This window comes from Protopterus annectens, chromosome 15.part0 (genome assembly GCF_019279795.1).
Source record: "Protopterus annectens isolate FY-2018-M chromosome 15.part0, PAN1.0, whole genome shotgun sequence".
NCBI lineage: Eukaryota > Metazoa > Chordata > Ceratodontiformes > Protopteridae > Protopterus > Protopterus annectens.
In genome coordinates, this window is record NC_056749.1 from 640,271,309 (window position 1) to 640,295,274 (window position 23,966).

The window sequence follows — 23,966 nt, forward strand, 5'->3', positions numbered from 1 at the left end:
ATTTTAAATATTCACTGGTTACAAAAAAGATGCAAGATGCAGACATTACTTGCATGTTTGCCCTGTCAGCAACAGCAGTGGCTGGTCTTCCATTTGTAAAGCTAAACATGTACTTCTATCTACAGTCACAAATCCTTTGATATCAGACACAAGACCACTTGCTACACTAAAAATTTAATTTATCTTATGACTTTCATGTGTGGTACTTTCTGTTGGTTTAATTTTTCCAAGTGTTTTGGATTTTTATACCATGATGGGAATAGCCCCTATTATTAAGTCAGAATATGATTACGGTTCATGAAATTAGTTTCATTCTTTGATGTTAGCCAAAAGTGCCCTTCACAGCACCAACAATGTGCCCAGAATTGACTCCTGTAATTCATATGGAGTTACATGTATTGGTAGCATATATACACACAACTGTAAGTTCTTTTTTATGAAACCCATTGCTCTTGCTTTTACTGTAAATTTCTGGGTAACCTCCCTCCACATTGTTCTTAATGCCTGCAAATAGTAGTCTGTTTCTCTCTGAAACTTGAAAGGGACTGTTTAGAGTACCAAAAGGGGACTGCATACCCACCACCCCTATTACAGAGAACAGAAATTCTAACATGGTCAATAATAGTCAAACAGTATTTAACAATGTTAATGTACAATTTGATGAACTGAACACCAGCTTTAGTGAACAAGATAGCCCTTTAGGGCCCCCCCCCCACTGAGACGCTCTCAGAGACTGAGGGACAGGGAGCAGAACAATATGAATCAAGGGATGACAGTGGAACAAGGAGGGTATATGGCAACATACCATCGAGGGAGGGGGAGACAGAGGGGTGGAGCATGGTCGAATGGCCCGAGAAGGGGGAATCAGAACAGGTGATGGAATTAGATACTAACTTTTTCATGAAGCAAAAAACACCAAATGATGCACCAGGAGGACTCCAATAAAAAGAAGTTATGTCTTACCATAACGTTCCATCTGTGTTGTAGATTTTTGTTCATTCATTACGGATAGGACCTTGGTTCTGTCCTCGGAACTGATACGGCCATTTTCCAGCTCGCGCAAGCCAAAAACTCTCAGCTAAGAACCTACCCACAATGCTCCTCTCCTAGATACTCCAGATCAAGTTTGCCCACCCTAGATAAAAGGTGTAGTAATAGGAAAAAAAGTAGAAGGTTCTGTCTGAGCAAATACCCTAACCAGGAGTTCCTAAAGTCCACCAGGAATCCAGGCAGGGGGAAGGAGGGAGGGAAGTAATGAATGACAAAAGATCTACAACACAGATGGAACGTTATGGTAAGACATAACTTCTTTATCTGATGTTGTAAATCTTTATTCATACATTACAGACAGGACCGAGTCCCCAGCTACTTGAGTCCTGGGTGGCCCTAAGGAAGGATATTCCTGAACACCATAGAACCAAAAGATGCTCGTCCCCTGTAGGCCAAATCCAATTTGTAATGAAATATGAAGGTATAAGGTCTTGTCCAAGTGGCTGCTGCGCATACATCATCCATAGAGGCTCTAGAATAAAAAACTAAAGAAGTAGCCATAGATCTGGTAGAATGAGCATTTATTCTGGAAGGTAAGGGTAGCTTATTCTGTTGGTAGATAAAGGTAATGACATTTCTACGCCAAGAGGATAAAGTCACTTTGGAAACAGGTTTACCCAATCTGGGTCCTGCAAAGGCCACAAACAATTGGTCTGTTTTCCTGAAAGATTTAGTCCTGTCCAAATACCAACGAAGTTGCCGGTGCACATCAAGGGTGTGCAAAAGGTACTCCCCTCTATTAGAATGCCTTGGGAACAAAAACAGGCAGGTCAATAGATTGGTTATGGAAAAAACAGAAATGACCTTGGGCAAGAAAGAAGGGTCAGTACGAAGGGACATCCTATCTGTGTGGAAGATCAAGTAAGGACTCGACACTCGAGGCCTGCAGCTCAGATACTCTTCTCGCCAAGGTGAGTGCTACTAGAAGTATGGTTTTCCATGACAAAAATTTCAAATCACATGAATCAAAGGGCTCGAAGGGAGAGCCCGTGAGAGACTGAAGCACCAGAGTCAAGTCCCAGGGTGATAAGGGAGGCTTGACCAGAGGTTTAACATGTAATACTCCCTTCAAAAAGGTATTGCATAAGTGGTGTGACATAACTGAAGAATTATCAAGACCATTATGAAAATTGGTGATAGCTGCTAAATGTACAGTGGTCATTGAAGCTGAGGCTCCTGCATGTAGAAGAGTAGTCAGGTATTATAGTATATTTTGAACAGGCATAGAGAAAGGATCTAAATTCTGGTCTTTGGTCAAATAGAGAACCTAGTCCATTTACTAGAATAAACCTTTCTAGTGGAAGGTTTGTGTGAGGCCAGAAGAATTTCACGAACAGGAGATGGGATGTCAGGCAGCCTGGCAATCATTAGAAGTGGAGGAACCAAGCTGTGAGCTTGAGACACTGCAGGTTCGGATGAATCAATCCCTGAGGATGGGATAACAGGTCCTGGGAAAGATCCAGGATCCACAGGGCTGTGAAATCAGATAAGGCCATAGAAACGGGAACCAGACTTGACGTGGCCAATAGGGAGCAATGAGGATCACTTTACTTTTCAACCTCTGAGCTTTCTGGAGAAATTTTGGAATGAGGGGAAATGGGGGAAAGGCATACAGAAGACCCGGGGGGCCAATCGTGCATTAGAGTGTCCCTTGGTGGTTCCCCATGAGGGGGGGATCAAGGCAAAATAGCTCCTGCATTTGTAGTTGGGGGGGAAGAGCGAACAGGTCGCAGCAAGGCTTGCCCCAATGTTGGAAGATTAGATCTGCTATTACAAGGTTAAGGGACCACTCGTGAGGTATCAGGATGTTCCTGCTCAGATTGTCCGCAATAAGGTTGGAACTCATGGGAATGTGCATTGCTATAAGAAAGTGATTGGAAGCTATTGCCCAGTGCCAAATCCTCATGGCTTCCCGACACAGGGTGTAAGATCTGGTTCTGACTTGCTTGTTGATATACCAGATGACTGACAAGTTGTCTGACTGAATTGCAATGGTCCCCGAGGGTAGGGATGCATGAAAAGCTTGCAACGCTAAGAGTAAGTACAGTTGTGTACACTTACCATAAATGTAGATGTTCGAGTGTATTCACTGTTGCAGTCATTACATTTGGGTTATCCTGCTGGCAGGCTGCCCTCAGTCGGCCTGAATTCCAACGTCTTGAGTCCTGCGTCGGTTGCTGTCGCCCCTTCCCTAACGTCAGGTCGTCAGGGGTATAAAAGATGCAGCTGACGCCATTTTCTTCAGTTTTTCTTGCCCCAGATGTCACGTGCCCCCAAAAGGGCATGCTAAATATATGTAAGTAACACATACATGCATCAAAATAAACTTTACCTTCATCTATAAGCAAATACATCACATGGGTTGTATAGATCAGAGAAGGAAAGATAAGTTCCAGCAGAAATAAGGAGGATGGTGGGTGTGTAACCTGGACTGCAACAGTGAATACACTCGAACATCTACATTTATGGTAAGTGTATACAACTGTACTATGTTCTTCGTATTTCACTTTTGCAGTCATTACATTTGGGTAGATTCCCAAAGCTATGGATGGGAGGATGGAACTAAATAGCATTAGGGGTGGCTATGAGGCCCTGCAGAACTGCAGTGGCAAAGCCTGCCCTGGATTTAGAGTAAAGTGGCAGATTGTAATGTTTTGTAAAGGTATGCACTGAACTCCAAGTAGCAGCCTCTAAAATGTCTTTGGTTGGTACTTTTCTGAGAAAGGCTGCAGAAGTGGCTGCAGCTCTTGTTGAATGTGGCCTAATGTCCTTAGGCACAGGTTTGCCATGCTGAGAGTAGCAGAAACGAATGCACTGACCTATCCACTTTGAAATAGTCTACTTGAAGATAGCCTTTCCTTGTGATCCTGCAGCATATGCCACTAGTAATTGTTCTGTCTTTCTGAAAACTTTAGTTTTATCCAAGAAGACTCTAAGTTGTCTGTGTATGTCCAAAGAATGCAGAATTTTCTCCCCCTTGTTCTGTGGATTTCGATAAAATGTTGGCAAATTAATAGTTTGGTTAAGGGCTACACTGGATACTACCTTAGGCATAAATGTATGGTTTGTCCTCATAGAGACCCTGTCCGGATAAAAAAAATGATAAAGGGTTCCACAGCTATGAGAGCCTGTAGCTCTGACACTCGTCGTGCAGAAGTTATTGCTAGGAGCAGAGCTGTTTTCCAAGATAAAAACTTTATATCTGCAGTAGCAGCTGGCTCAAAAGGAAGTAAGGTGAGTTTTTCCAAGACATAATTGAGGTCCCATGCAGGTATTGGTGTTCTCCTTGCAGGCCTTACATTTTTGGCTCCTCTGAGGTACTGCCTTAATAAAGGATGAGAAAAGAGTGGTGGCTCTGTATTGCAATGAGCTGAAATGGCAGAGGCATGGATTTTAATTGATGAGAAAGGTAGGCCTTTGTCCAGCATCTCAGTTATGTATTGCAAAATCTGAGGAATATTTGGGACAGCTGTATCAGTTCCTTGAGCTTGGTTCCAAGCACAAAATCTCTTCCATTTTTCAGCATAGGATTTTCTAGTACTAGTCCTTCTGACTTCTAAAATGACATCCATCACAGCTTTACTGAGAGGTGTGCTTTGTATGGCTACATTATCCGCCATGTTGCCAAGTTTAGGGTCCTGAGTTGGCTGTGCAGAATCTGACTGTTTTGTTGGGACAGTAGATGAGGTGTTTGAGGCAAGGTCCAGGCTGGGCATTGAGACAAGTTCCTTAAGACTGGATACCAGTACTGGTGTGTCCAGTCTGGGGCAAACAGAATAATTTCTGGTTTCTCCTGTCTGACCTTTAGGAGTACTTTGGGGAGGAGAGGCAGTGGAGGAAAGGCATATACTGATAGGTTTGTCCAGCTGAAAGATAAGGCATCCACTTTCCATGCTTGTCTGTGATAAGTCCTTCTGCAGAATCTTTTTAGTTGATTGTTGTGAGGGGAGGCAAACAGATCTATGTCCGGGCGTCCCCATTTCTTTATCATCATGCTGAAGACTTGTGGATCCAGGTGCCACACGTGGGGATCCATGAGGTTTCTGCTTAGTTCGTCTGCCAGAGTATTTTCCTTTCCTGGCAGGAATTGCGCCTGCAGATGAACCTGGTAAGTCAATGTTGTGTCCCATAAAGCCATGGCTAGTCTGCAAAGGGGGTAAGAGTGAATGCCCCCCTGCTTGTTTATGTACCACATGACCGTGGTGTTGTCTGTCTTTATCAGAAGTTGTCCAGGATGAATTAGGTCCTTGAAGGCCATCAGGGCATTTTGAACAGCTAAGCATCTCCTTTTGATTGATATGTAGATGCATTTGGTTTGCGGACCAGATGCCCTGAATACCTCTTCCTGCCATGTGGGCCCCCCAGGCATAATCTGATGCATCCGTCGCAAGGTTCTTCCTGGCTGGGGGTATTGAGAATGGCTGTCTCTTGTTTTGGTGACAAGCCTTTGCCCACCATCGAAACTCCTGTTGCAGGCAGGGAATGAGAGAAATCATTGTTTCCAGGCTGTGGCAATGTTGTGTCCAGACACTTTTTAGGTACCATTGAAGTTTCCTCATATGCAATCTTGCATATGGAATTAGTAGGATGCAGGATGCCATGAAGCCCAAAGTCTGCAGAATTTGTCTTGCAGATAACTGGGCCTTTGTTGCCATTTCCTTGAAATAGGTAGTCAGTTGCCTTTGTCTGGCGTGAGATAAGCCATCTGGGCAGTTGTATTTAAGCTTGCACCCAGGAATATTATCTCTTGTGAGGGTACTAGTTTTGATTTCTTTTCGTTGACTGTGTACCATAGGCATGTTAAAAGTTTCTTCACAAATGCCAGATGCTGTAGTAGAATGTCCTTGTTCTGTGCTTGAATGAGGCAGTCGTCCAAGTAAGGATATATTTGTATTCCTCTTTGTCTGTAGAAAGCAATTACTGGTGCCAGGCACTTTGTGAAGACCCTGGGCGCAATAGATAAGCCAAAGGGCAGTGCAAAGAATTGGTAATGCTTTGAGCCAGCCTTGAATCTGAGGTACCTTGTGCATGATTGCCTGACTGGGACATGCAGGTATGCCTCTTTTAGGTCCAAAGTCACGAGCCAAGCCTTGCTGCCCAGCATGGGCAGAAGCTACTGTAAGGTCAACATCTTGAATTTGGGTATATCCAGATAAGTGTTTTGAATAGATAGGTCCAGAATTGGTCTCCATGCTTTGCCCTTTCTGGGTACCAAGAACAGTCCTGAGTAAAATCTTTGTCCCTGCTCTTGCTGTGGCACTTGTTGAATAGCCCCCATGTGCATGAGAGATGCAACTTGTTTCTGAGCCTCTGCCCATTGATTTTTGGCAGGTCTGGCCAACCATTTGTCCTTGGCAGGGTATGGAAGTGAAACTTGTAGCTAGAATCCATTTGTCCTGGGTAATAATGCGCCAATTTCGAGAAAAAAGTGCTAGTTTTCCCCCTAAGGGTGCTGCCAGAAGTTAAGTGCTTGGTACAGGCAGGGGGGAGTCATTGGGTCTGTTTCCTGTATGGTTGTGATTTGTCCTCTCCGCTTTTGGAGGTAGAAGCACCCCATTGCTTAGACCTGTACGAACCCCTTGTGGCTGGGATCTGCCTCTACGGCATCTGGATCTGCCCCTTTGAGGTCTGTCTGACACTGGAAATGACCAATTCTTTGTAGGCCAGTGTCTGTTACACCTAGGAGGTTGTACCTGTAAGAATTCCTTGACCGTTTGCATAGATTTAGCATTGTCCTCCATTTTCTTTAACACATCTTCTGCCTTAACACCAAACAGGGTATCATGCTGTAATGGAGCATCTAATAATTTTCCTTTGACATGATCAGGCAGATTTTGTTCCTTTAACTAAGCATGCCTCCTAATGACAGAACCCGTAACGGCGGCCCTGCAGGAGGCCTCTAGAGAATCAAAACCACATTGCAAAGTATGCTTTCCAACTTGTTCAGCTGCATGCAATAAATCCTGCATTTCTTTGTTTTCTGCACATTCAGAATTTATCAACATTTTCTGTTTAAGCAGTGTCATGATATATTGCTGATATCTGAGCATATGAAACTGGCAATTTAAGGCCCTTATAGCCAAGGTAGCAGATGTGTAAATCTTTTTTCCCCATCTGTCTAGTGCCCTAGAGTCTCTGTCAGAGGGGATAGAGTTTTTTGCAGTGGAAGCCTTGACCCCCGTGGGACCCTGAGAAATAGTTTCTGGGTCTGCAGCAGAGTTTCTGAAAAGGAATTTGTGAGAGTCAGGGATCCTGTAGTATCTGTCCGGCTTTACAGGAACTGGAGGTAAGGAGTCAGGGGTCAGACTAGACTCTGAAAACACATCATCTACAATGTCTAACACAGGGGGAATAGCTAGAGGCCTGTGTTGAGGTAGTAAAAGGAAGTCTCTGAGTCTTTTCTTAGATTATGAAAAATCTTGGCTCTCCCAGTGGAAATGCTCCCTCATGGTATGCAAGGTTTCCCCAAAAGAGTAGTCCTCAGGAGGAGAAGCTGAAGGAATAGATTCTTCAGCATCCGAATCCTCAAACGGAGGTAGAGAATATTCCTGATCAGAAGAGGAATCAGAAGAAATGGAAACCTGATCTGAAGATTCATAGTCTGTCTCTTGCCTAGGCCTCTTATCAGGAGGGGGATGGGAACCCCTGATCAAGCTAATTAGGTCTTCAGACATTTTGAGCATCTGTTTTTTGGGCATGGAGGCCTGTCCATGAGGCTGTTGAACTTGTTTCTTTGTCTTTAAAGGTGCTTTAGTCTTTGCCTTTGAAGGTGAAGTCGTTTTAATGTATAATTGTTTAGGTCTGAATACACCCTCAGAAGCAGATTCCTGCTCAGCGGCTCCGGACCCATCTGAGGGAATAGTCTCTGAGGCTCCAATACTTTGAGCTTCTAGCGGCCTTGCCGACTCCACGTGGGTGTCGGTAGCGGCCTGCGACTCTAAAGTAGCGGGTGTCAGGGGCTGCGAAAGCGCCTCACTGAGAACCGGCGAATGGCTTAGGAGAAGCCTCGTCGTCGGTTTTGGACCTTGGTAGCCTGTCCTTTTCTTTGCGTTTTTTTGTGAACTCCGGTTGTCGGATGGCTATCTGACGACACTGTATAATTAAATCTTAGGCCAAAATAGCTTAATGCAAAATCGTACCGACACTTAATAGTGCGTTGGTTAAATCTAGCACAAAACTGACAAATAGCTATATCGTGGTCAGGGCCTAACCAAGGAATACAGTAAGAATGAAGGTCCTTATGAGGTATTTACTTCCCACAAGAAATACAATTATTAACCTTTTCTGACATCAGACTGGAGCAAGAAAAAAGTTTCCCCAACGGGGTACTTAGCTTTTAATGAAGACTTCGGATCTGAAATTCGAACACGAAAATCTCAGGAGTCGGCCTACTGGCACTTGCGAACTGCTTCTGCTTCGGGCACTGTGCTGCAAGAAAGACTGAAGAAAATGGCGTCGGCTGCATCTTTTATACCCCTGATGACCTGACGTCAGGGAAAGGACGACAGCAACCGATGCAGGACCTAAGACTTTGGAATTCAGGCCGACTTGACGGCAGCTTGCCAGCAGGATAACCCAAATGTAATGATGCAACAGTGAAACACAAAGAACATCTGCCCTCAGTTCCAGGACATTTATGTGCAAGTTGGCCTCGATGGGGGTCCAGGTGCCTTGGACAGTCTTTCACTGAAAATGCCCCCCCCTCCATCCTAACAGTGAAGCATACGTGGTTCACCATGACCGTGGGTTGGGGAAGATAGAATGGTCGACACCAAAGATTCTTTTGTGGCTCCATCCTCTATAGCATTTCTTCCTTGCAACGGTTTGTAAGGCGTATCATGTAGCTGAGTGGGTGGCTTAACAATGACCATTGTGCGGAAAGGAGCCACTGCAGGATACTCATATGCAGTCTTGCCAGTGGTACTAAAGTAATGGCAGCTGCCATGGAGCCCAAGAGTTGCAGTACAAGATGTGCTGGTACAAACATGTGAGGAAGAAGGTCTTGAATTTGGTGTCTTATTTTCAAAAGCCTGTGAGGGGGGAGAGAAGCTTGACAGTATGCTGTGTTGAAAACCGCTCCAATAAATTCCAGTGCCTTCGTTGGGGACATCTGAGATTTGTCTTTGTTGATTGTAATCCTCAAGCGGAGAGCGAGACCTTGAGTGTAAGATAGGCTGCGGACTAGAAGATTCCTGGTCAGAGCGGTAAGGAGCCAGTCATATAGAGAGGTAAAAACCTGGAGTCCTTGTAGTCAAAGATGGGCTACCCACAACTGCCATACATTTGGTAAACACTCAGGGGGTGGCTGCCGAGAGACCGAATGGCAGTGCCCTGAACTGATAGTGATTGGCTCCCAGCTGGTAGCGGAGAAACCTCCGGGAACAGTGATCCATCTTTATGTGGTAGTACGCATCCTGTAGGTCTATAGAGCACATCCAATTGTCCATACCTAGGAAGGGAAGAATGGACTGTACTGTGACCATCCGGAATTTTTGAGGTTTGATAAATTTGTTCAGTAGGCTGAGATCCACGGTTGGTCTCCAATCCCCTGTCTTTTTAGGCACTAAAAAGAACCTTGGGTAAAACCCGCATCCTGTCTGTTCCGGTGGGACTGGTTGGATGACTCTTTTTCTTAGCAGTTTTTCTATTTCTAAGGCTGATAATTCCCTCTGATTGGGTGGTACATCGGGTATTCATTTGACGGGTCTGGGAGTTGAGTCGAATGGTATTTAGTAGCCTCTGGATATTATTCTCTGCACCAAAACATTGGCAGTAATAAGATGCCAGGCTGGTAGATGCAGAGAAAAACAACCCCCGACTGCTTCCAGAGGAAAGCAATCGGGCTGCTGCTCAGGAGCGCTGGTAGGGTCTGCTGGAGAAAGAATATCTGGCTCCCTGGTTATGCAAACCCTCTCTACCCCGAAAGGGGCATCTTCCATATGAGTTGCTCCCTCTGCCCCGAGGGGATTCTTCACCACGAGTGTCACGAAAGGAGCCTTGGTATTTCTTGAACCAAATCTTTCCTCCCTTCTGGTTCCTGGAGTAGGACCTTTGGGGGATGGAAAAGTGTATGCCCACAGCAGACAAGGTCTTTCTGTTTTTCTCACTACGTGGAAGTGTGTCTTGTACCTTGGGTCCAAAAAGTGCAGATTCGTCGACAGGTGCATTGATGAAGGAAGATTTAAAGGGGTCTGCAAAGTCACACAATCGCATCCAAGCATTATGTCTCATAACACCAGATGCGGCAGCTCGAGCTGCCCCCTCGGTGGTGTGAGATATCAAACACATCGAGGAGTTCAAGATGGATTCAAGGGTAGCTAGCTGTGAGGTGACAGTGTAACACACCTCATCTGACAGTAGCCCCACCAAAGAGGAAGACATTTCAAAAATTAGGTCTCTTTGGAGGTGAGTGAAGTGTGCCAGAATATTCGGCGACCGAATGGTGAAGGTCGCTGACGCATAGGTCCGCTTCCCTAATCTGACTCCCTGTTTGGAAGATGGACAGTGGAACTATCTTCTGCCAGTTCCCTATTGGTGGCCACTGCCATGACCATAGAATCAACTGTCAGCTGCTTGGAACAATGGGGCTGGTCTTCAGGTGTAAATAAAATTTTGTCCTGCCTCCGGGGGACAGGTTCTACATTGTCCGGGGCCTTCCAGGCATGCTGCACAATTAGTTTAACAAGATCATCTGCTGGTGGGGTCACCCAGGAAGTAGATGGCCAGGCACGGAATGCCTGCAGAAACACCAGTTCCTCAGAAGAAGGGTTAGAGGACTTCCATTCCCCTCGCTTTGAGGATTTCGAGAATGTCTCCGAATGAGATGTTGTCTGGGGGAGAATGTGGGGACCCTTCTCCCTCATCACAATCAGTGTATTATGTGCTAGATTCCTCCGGGGAGTCAAGGTGCTTCCTCTTGCACTGTTTCTTCTGGGGTGGCTCTCCAGTGAGATTTTCTGAGGAGGACCCCGGAGAAGGGGTTCCCTTCACAGGGGGTTCTTGTGACTCCCGTACCTGAGGACTTGACATAGCGGGTTGGGAGAGGAGCATGCTAGGGGAGGTTTCTGATACTGGTGTCCTAGGAGCTGGCTGCAAGCCTTCGGAATGAAGGACCTTTTCCATCACCTGTACAGCAGGCCCACTCGAGCCCACCTCCAGTTGAGGGGTTCCAAGTGAACTGGAAGCCATTGGAGGCGTAGACAGACGTTGCCAACGAGAAAATAGGCGCCGGATTAGGTACCAAGGTACGGATGGTCCAAGCACCGCTCTGAGAAAGCATTAGCTCCATCGTAGCTGATGTAGTAAGGGTGGTCGTTGCCGACGGGGGAGACACTGCTGTCGGAGTAGAGACAGTATGTACCAAAGTGGTAATCGGTACCAGGAACAGGGTGGATGCTGGAGGAGGATAAGCAGGGAAAGATGAGGTAAAAGATTCCGAGCCAGAAGGGACGGAAGGTCTAGCTGGAATGGGCAATCCCCTAGCTGCCAGAAGCTGGTCCACAACCCGCACTAGGTCTAGTTCAGAAAAACTCCTACTGGATCTAAAGGAGGCTGCTGAAGGGGAATCAGGTCTTTCTAGAAAGGGACTAAACCTCTGCCCCAAGAAAGGGTCGTAAGTTGGAGAATATCTTGTCCTTGGCAGGTATTCGAATTTTGGAGCTGATGGAGCCAAAGAAGCTGTCGGCACTGTGAATGGGGATGGTGCCGAGGCATGTACAGTCATCGGAGCCCATGGAGCTGAGGAGAAAGCTGGCACCGTGCACGGGAATGGTGCCGAGGCATGTACAGTTATCGGAACCAAGGACGGCACCAAAGTCAGTGGTGCAATGGTTGAAACCGAAATAGGAGTGAATACCATGGTTGGCAGCGAGGGAAAGGACACAGATCCTGGTGCTGAGGAGGTCTGCGCAGAGGGCGCCGGCGAAGCACGGAGCTGACTGGGTTCCATAACTGACAGAGATGCAGGAACCAAGTGACTCAGTTTTTCCTTATATTTTTTTGTCTTAGGAGGGGGTGAGACCTGTGACCCAGACAGAGTCTCCGAGAAAGGTGTCTTGAGTAAACTTTTTAAATAAGTTTATTCTTACGTTCTGCTAGTGTCCGATTACTTAAACTAGCACAAATGTCACAATCAGCTTTAATATGACCCACGCCCAAAAAGCAGACACAACTGAATGTGTATCTGAGATAGGCATCTTACGTCCACACTTGTTACACTGTTTAAAACCCAACTTAACTTTGTCTGACATGGTAAGGAAACAATGCTATCCTACAGAAAAAAAAATAAGGAAGAAAATACCAGTGATGTTATGCTAAGAAATACCACTAGTAAAAAGGGAAGAGCTGTCAAAGACAGGAGAGAAGGACAGTAACAAAATGGGTAAAAAATTAAATTACCAAGGAAAAGAGTAGGAAACAGACCTAGGTTATAGGCGACAGTGAGAAAAAGGCTAACGACTAAAAATGTAGTAATTTAGAAGAAAAACTGTCATAAAAACAACAATTTACTACTTAGCTTTGAGAGAGAAAGCTAACACGTCTGACTAGGAATGTGGTAAACGGGATCTGGAGTATCTAGGAAAGGGGCATTGTGGGTAGGTTCGTAGCTGAGTGTTTTTGGTTTGCACGAGCTGGAAAACATCTGTATCGGTTCCGAAGACGGAACCGAGGTCCTATCTGTAATGTATGCACAAAGATTTACAACATCAGATGTAGTTTTTAGTGTAGTCAAAATTTAATATTCGCTATTCGTCCAACAGACCTCTTCAGAAACTAAACATAAGAACTCAGTCAAACACTTAAATAATACAAATAATTAACACAAGCCAGCCAGCACATCACTCTCATTAAAACTGAAAACTCTATTGCTTGTGTTGAACTGGAAAAAATTTACTTTTTCTGTGTTGGAGGTGGTTAGGTAAGCCATAAAAAGAAGGCAACTTTAAAAATCTTGTGGCCCACAGGAAGGCTGAGTGGCAATTTAGGCTGGCCTCCTATATTTCCCCAGGTCTTAACGGCGCTGTGAACATTGTGTTTTTTAAACAACAGGAAAGTGACTATTAATAAATATTAGTTTTGGTTGTTTTCTACAGCAATAGTTTATTGTTTTTAATGAAAATGTTTTGAATACTTAAACAGTTTATCTGCCTGCATTTTATTTTGTCCTATGGCTTCTAATCAGCATTTAAAAATAATGTAATCAGTTTTAACGAGAGTGATGTGCTGACTAGCTGGTGTTAATTGTTTGTATTATTTAAATGTTTAACTGACTGAGTTCTTATGTTTAGTTTCTGAAGAAGTCTGTTGGACGAACAGTGAATATTAAATTTTGACTACGCTAAAAACTACTCATTGGAGTCCTCCTGGTGCATCATTTGGTGTTTTTTGCTTCTTGGTTTTGTCTTTGCACCTTTGCCTGGTACTGCTGTGTTTTTTTATCTAACTTTATCATCATGAATAACCTTGGTGACTTTAGAAGTTTTAACTACAGTAGTTTGGAGGTGAACACAACCTGGGCCAACCTATTTGAATGGTGTCGGACATTCGTACCCTCATCAAACATCAAAATTGAGGAAGTTTTGCTTCAACTCAAACTGTTTGTTAGGAAAATTAACCTAGTTTTCTTTAAGAACAGTGACACTAGAAGTACTAACGGAACTATCCTTTTGAAGAGACCCAGCATATTCAATCCACCACTTCACCACACAGTGCTTACGTTTGAAAAATTATGTGAATTCAACTTGAGAGAATTTATAAAAAACAAAAGGGTCAACATAGGAGAAAGAAATTTAAGTGAAACAGAATCCACCTTCCTCAAGGAAATTATCAAAAACAAACAAATTAGAGTAATGAAACCTGATAAAGGAGGTGGGCTGGTAATCATGGTTATTAATGAATATATTAACAAGATGTTTAATCTTTTATAGTCAGATACTTATGATGAAGCATCAATCAATGAGGTGAACATTGTACATTGAAAAATAGATCTAGCCTTACTGCAATTTTTGGAATTCCGACAGTCCACAAGTCCTTACAAGATCCCCACTGCATCCTACTGTTGATGCTCAAGCTAAGACTTTCAGTATAGCCAAGTACATCGACTTTTATACCAAAAAGGTACGGAACGTGAACCCAGTCTTACTAAAAGACTCGTGATTTTTTAACTAGGGTCACTGACTATTTACATCGGGAAGAACTGACATTTGTAACTATAGATGTCCAGGACCTTTTCTCAGTTATACCTCACGACACTGGATTAGAATGGTTTTATGAATATCTTAGAACTAACAAAAACTTAGGAAACAATAGGATAGACATTCTCAGAGACTTGATGGACATAGTATTAACTAACGACTATTAAATATTTGAGGGGCAGATTTTCAGACAGAACACCGGTGTGGCTATGAGGGCAGCTTGTGCCCTCATTTTTGCCAATACAGTCTTGTCACAATGGGAAAATACATATGTGCTTAATTTTGAATTTAATGATTGCTGGATATTTTACGGCCAATTTTTGGACGACATGATCCTATTCTGGGTTGACACAGAGTCAAAATTCTGCAAATTCTTTGACTATTTACATTCTACCACCAATTTTCTTACTTTCACTATGGATGCACAGGGGGACACAGTGCATTTTCTTCATGTTATCCTTAAAAAGAATGCTTTGAAGAAAGGATTTGACTCTTAACATTTACAGAACGCCTAGCTATTCCAACTCTTATTTACCTTTTGACAGCATGCACCCTACACACCAGAAGAAGTCAGTAGTCAAAGGACAGTGTGTCAGGATTGCTAGGATGCTGTCCAGGAACGATGATTTTCAGGTAGAAATGTCTACCTTGAAATCCATGTTCCAAAGAGGTGGAAACCCAGATAGGATTTTGATAACATTTTCAGAGAGATAACACGAAAAAGGACATTGGGACAATTTTTTCCACTTCTAGGGAAGGGGCAAGGGGCCAATCTCATGTTTGGAAATGGAGAAAGTGGTGATTTGGGTGTATTGGGAGACTTCAAGCATGGGTTGGTACTGCCCTTTACCAACCAATCTGATGGCCTGAAAGAAATAGTAGAAAGAGGTTGGTCTACTTTACCTGTTGATAGTGAACACCAGGAGTTAGTAGGACCAAAACCCTGGGTGGTCTATAAAAAAGCCCCTTGCTTTAAGGTGTTATTGGAAGGATCAAACTTTACTAAACAAATGGGGAAGATGGCTAGATGTGGGAGCTGCACTTATTGTAAGGTCATGATGGAAAGGCCCTTTGTCACAGTGCCCGGTTTTGGACAGTTTTGTCTCCAAAATAGATTTACATGTAACAGTAGGGAAGTGATTTATTTAGCTCTCTGCTCTGATTGCTCTTTATTCTATATTTGGAAAACTAAAAGAATCTTCGGCAGAGTGTCTATGAGCATATATACAACATTAGAAAGGGAGATGAACACAATGCCTTGGCCAAACATGTCAAAGGAAACACAGGTCACACATTTAAATTTACTGTTATTGACCAGGCTCAACTAGGGGAACGAGGTGATCCTCTGGATGACTACTTCGAATTCCTAGAATTGAAGTGGCAACTTAAAACCAATGCCACTCAACTCCCAGGACTCAATGACTGTGTTTCCATCTCTAGCTTACTTGGATTGAAGGCATCTTACTATTTTGAATGAGAAAGTCACCAATGGTCTGAAAACATTTCTTCTGTTCACAGTGCTTAAACAGTTGAAAGACAAAAAATGAAAATGTTAATGTTGTCTTGATGGTTTTTAAAAAGCTTTTAAAGTTGATACTTGTTAGTTACAGTGAGGGGTTGAACAGTTAATTAGGTAATGATGTCATTAATTACTTAAGGCTGCCACCCACAGGTATAAAAATTCACTCTGTTGCAACATATATTGTTCTGAAGAAGTCCTATTACCCGTGGATGAGAGCGCTCAACGTGTGTTATTGTAAATAAAGCCTTTTTGCGGCACTCAACTCTGAAGACTTCTTCCTTTCCTTTTCATTACTGGTTGGTGTTTGTGATTTTACTATATGGCTAGAGCCGAAACTGCATTAGGCAAAATTTTAAAACTGCAAGAAACCTTTGCAGTGAGCACTGTAAACCTGACTGGGCTCAGTGACAAACTTACCCAGAGACTTTCAATGGGTTTGACGCCATCTTGTGGTTTTGGGCAAGTTTTGAGTGTTGAGAAGGGAGGAAGCAGCTATTCCCTTCAACAAACAGGAAATTTTGAAATTACTCCAGCACAATGAACAAAACTGGAAATGAACTGATGCCATTTCTGGTATTTCAACTGGAATTTGTGGCCAGGAGGGTGATGCAAGCTTATCTGAGGCGTCCAGGCTGGTTAATGACGACTTGGATATTAAACAATGGTTGCAGAGAAATTTTTTTTGTGGTCTGAACCAGTGCACTATGCTAGGGATGAAAAAATTTGCCTTTAACAATAATTTAAAACCTTCAGCGACTTGGTTTTCAAATACAGGAAGTTACAACTCAAGGTGAGTTACCTGAGGGAGTGTTTTTCTGTTTGGAAATGGTTCCCAAAGGTCTCAGTCTATGGAAATACCCCACAGGTATGATCAAAGACTGCTTTACACAAAGAACTTTTAGCAGTTTTCAACAGGCATGGGTGTGAACTTTTGGAAGTGCTACTGAGAGACTATGAAAGACGAATGAATAGCATCTTGTGTAATACTGACACTGTAAACGGAAATATCAAAAGTGACTTACGCTTTGAAAGTAGGCTGATTTTAATGATATTTTGAAGAAAACTGAAATTGATGTTGGCATGCTTAAAAGTAAAAAAATGAAGAAACTTGAAAGGGACTGTTTAGAGTACCAAAAGGGGACTGCATACCCACCACCCCGTATTACAGGGAACAGAAATTCTAACATGGTCAATAGTCAAAAGTATTTAACAATGTTAATGTACAATTTGATGAAATGAACACCAGCTGTAGTGAACAAGATAGCCCTTTAGGGACCCCCCCCCACTGAGACTGTCTCAGAGACTGAAGGACAGGGAGCAGAACAATATGAGTCAAAGGACGACAGTGGAACAAGGGGGGTATACGGCAACATACCATCAGATGAAGGGAATACAGAGGGGTGAAGCATGGTCGAATGGACTGAGAAGGGGGAATCAGAACAGGCGATGGAATTAGATACTAACTTTATCATGAATGACCTTGGTGAATTTAGAATTTTTAATTACAATAGTTTGTAGGTGAACACAACCTGGGCAAACCTATTTGAAAGGGATCTGACATTCGTACCCTTATCAAACATCAAAATCGAGGAAGTTTTGCTACAACTCAAACTGTTTGTTAGGAAAATTAACCTAGTTTTCTTTTTAAGAACAGTGATACTAAAAGCACTAATGAAACTATCCTTTTGAAGAGACCCAGCATATTCAATCCACCACTTCACCCCACAGTGCTTATGTTTGAAAAATTATGCAAATTCAACTTTGGAGAATTCATAAGAAACAAAAAGGTCAACATAGGAAAAAGAAATTCAAGTGCAACAGAATACACCCTCCTCAAGGAAATTATCAAAAACAAACAAATTAGAGTAATGAAACCTGATAAAGGGGGTGGGTCGAAAAACAGATCTAGCCTTAAAAGAAATGCTTTATTACCGTACAGGACCACGCATTTTTACACATGGAAAACCCAAAGTTATCTACGATTTTTGGAATTCCAAAAGTCCATAAGTCCTTACAAGATCCCACGTTGCATCCTATTGTTGATGCTCAAGCTTCTAAGACTTTCAGTATAGCCAAGTACATAGACTTTTATACCACAGAGGTACTGTGAACCTGGTCTTACTTAAAGACTTGTGGGATTTTTTAACTAGGGTCACCGATGGTTTATATCGGGAAGAACTGACATTTGTAACTAAAGACATCCATGACCTTTTTTCAGTTATATGTCACGAGACTGGATTAGAATGGTTTCATGAATATCTTAGAATGAACAAAAACTTAGGAAACAACAGGGTTGACATTCTCAGAGAATTGATGGACATAGTATTAGCTAACAACTATTTAATATTTGAGGGGCAGATTTTCAGACAGAACACCAGTGTGGCTATGGAGGCAGCCTGTGCCCCCATTGTTGCCAATACAGTCTTGTCACAATGGGAAAATACATATGTGCTTAATTCTGAATTTAAAGACTGCTGGATATTTTACGGCTACGTTTTGGATGACACGATCCTATTTTGGGTTGACACTACGGCAAAATTGTACGAACTCTTTGACTATTTACATTCTACCACAAATTTTCTTACTTTCACTATGGATGTGCAGGGGGACACGGTGCATTTTCTTGACGTTACCCTTAAAAAGAATACTTTGAATAAAGGATTTGACTCTAACACTTACCGAAAGCCTAGCTATTCCAACTCTTATTTACATTTTGACAGCATGCTCCCTACACACCAGAAGAAATCAGTAGTCAAAGGACAGTGTGTCAGGATTGCTAGGATGGTGTCCAGGGACAAAGATTTTCAGGAAGAAATACCTACCTTGAAATCTATGTTCCAAAGAAGAAGATATGGGTTTTTGAATAACATTTTCAGAGAGGTAACCAGAAAAAGGACATCGGGACAATTTTTTCCACTTCTAGGGAAGGGGCAACCGACCAATCCCACATTTGGAAATGGAGAAAGTGGTGATTTGGGTGCAGTGGGGGACTTCGAGCGTGGGTTGGTACTGTCCTTTACCAACAAATTTGACAGCCTGAAAGAAATAGTAGAAAGAAGCTGGTCTATTTTTACTGTTAATAGTGAACACCATGAGTTAGTAGGACCAAATCCCAGGGTGGTCTATAAAAAAGCCCCTTGCTTTAAGGTGTTATTGGAAGGATCAAATTTCACTAAACAAATGGGGAAGATGGCTAGATGTGGGAGCTGCAATTATTGTAGGTTCATGATTGAAGGGCCCATTGACACAGTGCCCGGTTTTGGAAAGATTTATTTCCAAAACTGATTTATGTGTAACAGGAGGAGAGTGATTTATTTAGCTCTCTGCTCTGATTGCTCTGTAATCTATATTGGGAAAACTAAAAGAACCTTCAGGCAGACAGTCTACGAGCATCAATATGACATTAGAAAGGGGGATGAACGCAGTGCCTTGGCCAAACATGTCAAAGGAAACCCGGGACACGCATTTAAATTTACTATTATTGACCAGGCACAACTAGGGGAACGAGGTGGTCCTCTGGATGACTACCTCAAATTCCTAGAATTGAATTGGCAACTTAAAACCAATGCCACTCAACTCCTAGTACTCAATGACTGTGTTTCCATCTCTAGCTTACTTAGATTAAAGGCACCTTACTATTTTGAATGAGACAGTCACCAATGGTCTGAAAACATTTCTTCTGTTCACAGTGCTTAAACAGTTGAAAGACACAGTATTTTGTTCTTGGGAGGTTTTATATTTACATTATGCTTTTGTGAACTGCCAACACATTTTAAATGAAAATGTTTATTTTGTCTTGGCTGTTTTCAAAAAGTTTTTAAAGTTGATACTTGTTGGTTACAGAGAGGGGTTGAACAGTTAATTAGGTGATGATGTCATTAATTACTTGCGGCTGCCACCCACAGGTATAAAAATTCACTCTGTTGCAAGTTATATTGTTCTGAAGAAGTCCTATTACCCGTGGATGAGAGCGCTCAACGCGTGTTATTGTAAATAAAGCCTTTTTGTGGCACTCGACTCTGAAGACTTCTTCCTTTCCTTTTCATTACTGGTTGGTGCTTGTGGTTTTAACGGTTTGTGAAATACCTTTGTAATAACAATTACAGTAACAGATTAGCTTTTAAATTCAGCCTCCACACTATTGATATATATTTTTTATATTTATGAGACCAAATTAGATAGGTCAGTTAAAACAATTTTGTTCAAGAAACCTTCCACAAGAAATGCACTATTATGTGTCAGTAGTTGCCAAACCAGGTTCATTGTCAAAACCATTCCCATCTCACAGTTTTAATGGATTTGTAGAATATGTAATCATAACGAAATATAAGCAAGCAATCCGAAAAGCTTATGAACAAATTTCTCAGCAAAGTATATGACTATCAACAGGGTTTGCCAGCTACAAAAAGAGCTGGAGATAAACCTAGGCAAGCATTGCTAGCATATAAAACCAGACAACAAAAATATAACATAACTGGTCTTCTGTTTGTTGCAACATTTGGACTAAAACTTATAAAATCAACAGCATTATTAACATTGTAAAGAAAACGCAGCCAGCAGTCCATAGCTGGGTTAAAATCCAAATGTAATTCTTTTAATAAAAACCAGGAACAAAGATAAGCGCTTTCGCAATTAGCTCAATCAGATCACTAAAACAGACAGACTAGAGAATCAATCTGACAGCACAACTAATTAACCAAATATCCAATCAGATAAAAATGCATCTGTGATTGTCAAGTTACAATATGTGAACTAGAAGAATACATAAAGATTATATTAAAACTATATTCATAAATATCAAATGAAATACATAGAAAATCAGCATTAGAATAAAGTCACCAAAAGTCCCAAATTATAAAAAGCTCATTTCTTCTTTACTGGCCTGGCTCGCAAGGCAGGCTGCATGGAAACACTTTCATTTAAACCTGGGGCATAATGTGCCCCTAGTTTAAAAATCCATTTACGCTCTGCTTGGTAAGTAACATTAACCAACTCACTCTTCCTAAAATTTTGGTGTATTACTTCTAATACTAGAAATTTGAAACTGTGTTCCTCACCGAAAGTGTTAATGTTTGGCTATTGCACTATAGTTCGTGCCTCTACGTGCACAATAAAGGTGATCATGTATCCTTTCCCTTAAGTGTCTATTTGTCTTACCAACATGAAAACAAGTGCAATGCCCTAAATAAACCAGATTCTTCGTATTGCAATCTGCAGGTGGAAAATGCATGAATTCTTACTTTGTGGATGTATAACTACTGGAGATTCATCCACATACATACAGAAGGAACAACAATTACATTTTCTTGTCCTTTGTTCCATTCTCCCTTCATTCACTAACTCTTGTCTAAGGTAGCATAACCTCTGTCATAAAGATTACTTATTCTTATATCCAAATTAGGGTTTAAAACCTACAAGTTTATGAATATCTACATCAGTGCCTAATACAGGCCAATGCTTGTAGATAATCTCTCTAACTCTCCTCTCGTCACTCGAGAATGTTAAACTAAAAAATGGAGTGTGTTCCTATTGTTATTGTTTATGGGATGAACTGTGTTGGATGAAGAAAACTACAGCTTTCCTGATGTTTGTCTACAATGTCTAACAATTTGCTGTGCCTCATCTGTCTCATAGTTGTGATAACCCCTTGATGAGTAGTCTATTCACATCTGCTCTAAACATATTTCAAAGTCCTCATTCCAAATATGCAGTCGGATGTTCTGCAAATTCTGGCCTTTCAATACATTTCGGAAGACATGTCGTGGATGCATGCTGGTGTGATGTACATACGTGGGCCCATAACATTCATTTCTGTATAACTTTGTACTTACAGTATTATCATCTCCCTTAACTAATTAGATGTCCAGAAATTCAATATTGTGGCAAGAACATTTGTAAGAAAATTTTAAAACATCAGTACTTGCATTTAATTCTCCAATGAAATGATGCAGTTGTTGCAAATTTCCTGTCCACAACAGGAAAAGATCATCGACAAAATGTCGATAGAAAGGTACATGCAATTTGTAACTAACATAGGTAAACATCACATGCTCCTCCCAAGCTACCATGACCAAACTGGCGTAGCTAGGGGCACATGGTTTGCCCATAGCTACACCAGAGGTCTGTAGGTAATAGCTGTTATTAAAAGTAAAAGTTTGAGTACCATTTCTAAAAACAGACCTAAAAAATCTGTATGTCTATCATCATACATGCCTTTACTAATGATGACTTGTTTCACCATCTGCATCCCTTCAAAATTCAGTATACTAGTAAAGAGGGATGCTACATCTAGAGTGACAAAAAATCCTAGATTTGCATCATAATTCATATCAACAAACACACAAATCTTGCAAGAAATGTTTTACTGTTGGTTCTATATCACATCGTCAAACGTGTATAAGTTCGAACGATGTAATATCGAACCCAAAAGTCCGCAACGCAAAAATAGTGAAGCCACGGCACATCGATTTTTTTCCCAGGGAAAAATCAGTGGGCTGTTTTCGGGGCTTTGCTATTTCCTCCACTGTGGGGCGATTTCAGAGTTCATATATTTAAGTAGGGGGGGTGCCCAACACTGGGGATGTGGAGGGTGAAGCCCCCCACTTTAGTTTTAGTTTAAGGTTTATGTTTTTTTTTGTTAGGGAACAGCGATTTTCTTCCCAAGGGGGGAAAAAAAAAAAATCGCTGTTCTGTGTGTTCATTATTGTGCAGTTTCAGACTTTTGGGTTCGATATTACATAATTCGAACTTATACAAGTTCGACGATGTGATACAGACCCTTTTACGGTCTACTAAGACAGAATTACATGAAGACAAAAAAACTACTTTTCCAAGTAAATGGAGAGTGATTCTGTAAGCCATTCCCCTCCAGCTACAAAGGGTCTAAATGGAGGGCATACAGAGTCCTTGCGTGTCTTTGGGAGGCCATTCAAAACTGGTATCTTACAATGTTCCAATAAGACCTTTCGTTAATAAATGATTATCAAAACATTCTTTTAAAGAATTAATGACCTCATTCCCTAATATCTGCAAATTGTTCTCATCAACAGGCCTGTAAGTAGAACGATCTTCCGGCATGTAGGTAATACTGTCAAAATAGAATTTCCTATCCATAATGACTATTAGCCCTCCCTTGTCTGCTGGTCGAATAACAATATTGTTATTATTTTAATCTGTAATTCATATGGAGTTACATGTACTGGTAGCATATCTAAACACAACTGTAAGTTCTTTTTTTATGAAACCCATTGCTCTTGGTTTTACTGTAAATGTCTGGGTATCCTCCTTCCACATTGTTCTTACTGCCTACAAACCGTACTCTGTTTCTCTCTGTAGAACATTATAATCACTGGATGCATCAATTTCAATGGTCATGCTACTTTTGTCTTCTTTTCATACACTACATCATCTGTTTTTTCTGGCATCTACTTTTTGAACTGTTGGTAATGGGGGATCCCAAGTGATATAAAATTTATCATTCTCTATAATGCTTTGCAGATCATGCTTCCAATGTTTCCCAAATACTTCCAATATTGTAATGTTTGCACAATCCCCAATGCAGCAGTCTTGCCATATTATTACGCCTTTCAGAATACAGGCCCTCTGCCATGAGTGTACCACACCCAGCAACAAGATGTGATTTCTATGTGGGACAAACCATGTCATTTGAGACAGCATATTTAATTACATATCAGTGACATGAGCTGAAGTACAAAGTGCACTTTACAAACACGGTTATATATATCCAAGTGTTAGGTTGATTTTTACAGCCACTAATATGACCAATTCTTAGATTTATACAAGGCTGGATGTTAAAAAAACTGATGGACAAAAAAATAAAAAATAAAATGTGGATCATTAATATGCATGCTTTACAGTACCCAAGATTAAATGCAATTTTATAATGCTCTTTAGTGTCACGTATGGAATAGAATACTAGATGATGCCCTTGAGCCACTTCTTCACATTTAATGGAAGTGTGATAATGTGAGGTGTTGCCAGCTATGCCCAGAGAAGTAGGGCAGTGGATGTGTAACATACACCACAGCACAGCTAGCTGGAATTCAGTAAGAATTGTATGTTATTTAAATATCAAACTGATTTGTACAGATGCTGGTGTTAAAAATGTATTTGTAAAGTTGCTTGTGTTAAAAATGTATCAACAGTGTGTCCTGCTGGACTGAGGAAGAAATATACATGTA

The 23,966-nt window shown here is 41.7% G+C and overlaps 1 protein-coding gene across 1 annotated transcript in view; it reads right to left on the bottom strand.

The window, feature by feature from the left end:
• The window catches only part of WDR44 (WD repeat domain 44), a 1,972,396-nt gene that overhangs the window by 638,651 nt on the left and 1,309,779 nt on the right, over nucleotides 1-23,966 (bottom strand). The window contains 1 exon segment of the mRNA XM_044057470.1: nucleotides 5,689-5,705. Coding sequence (XP_043913405.1) covers nucleotides 5,689-5,705 — 17 coding nt within the window.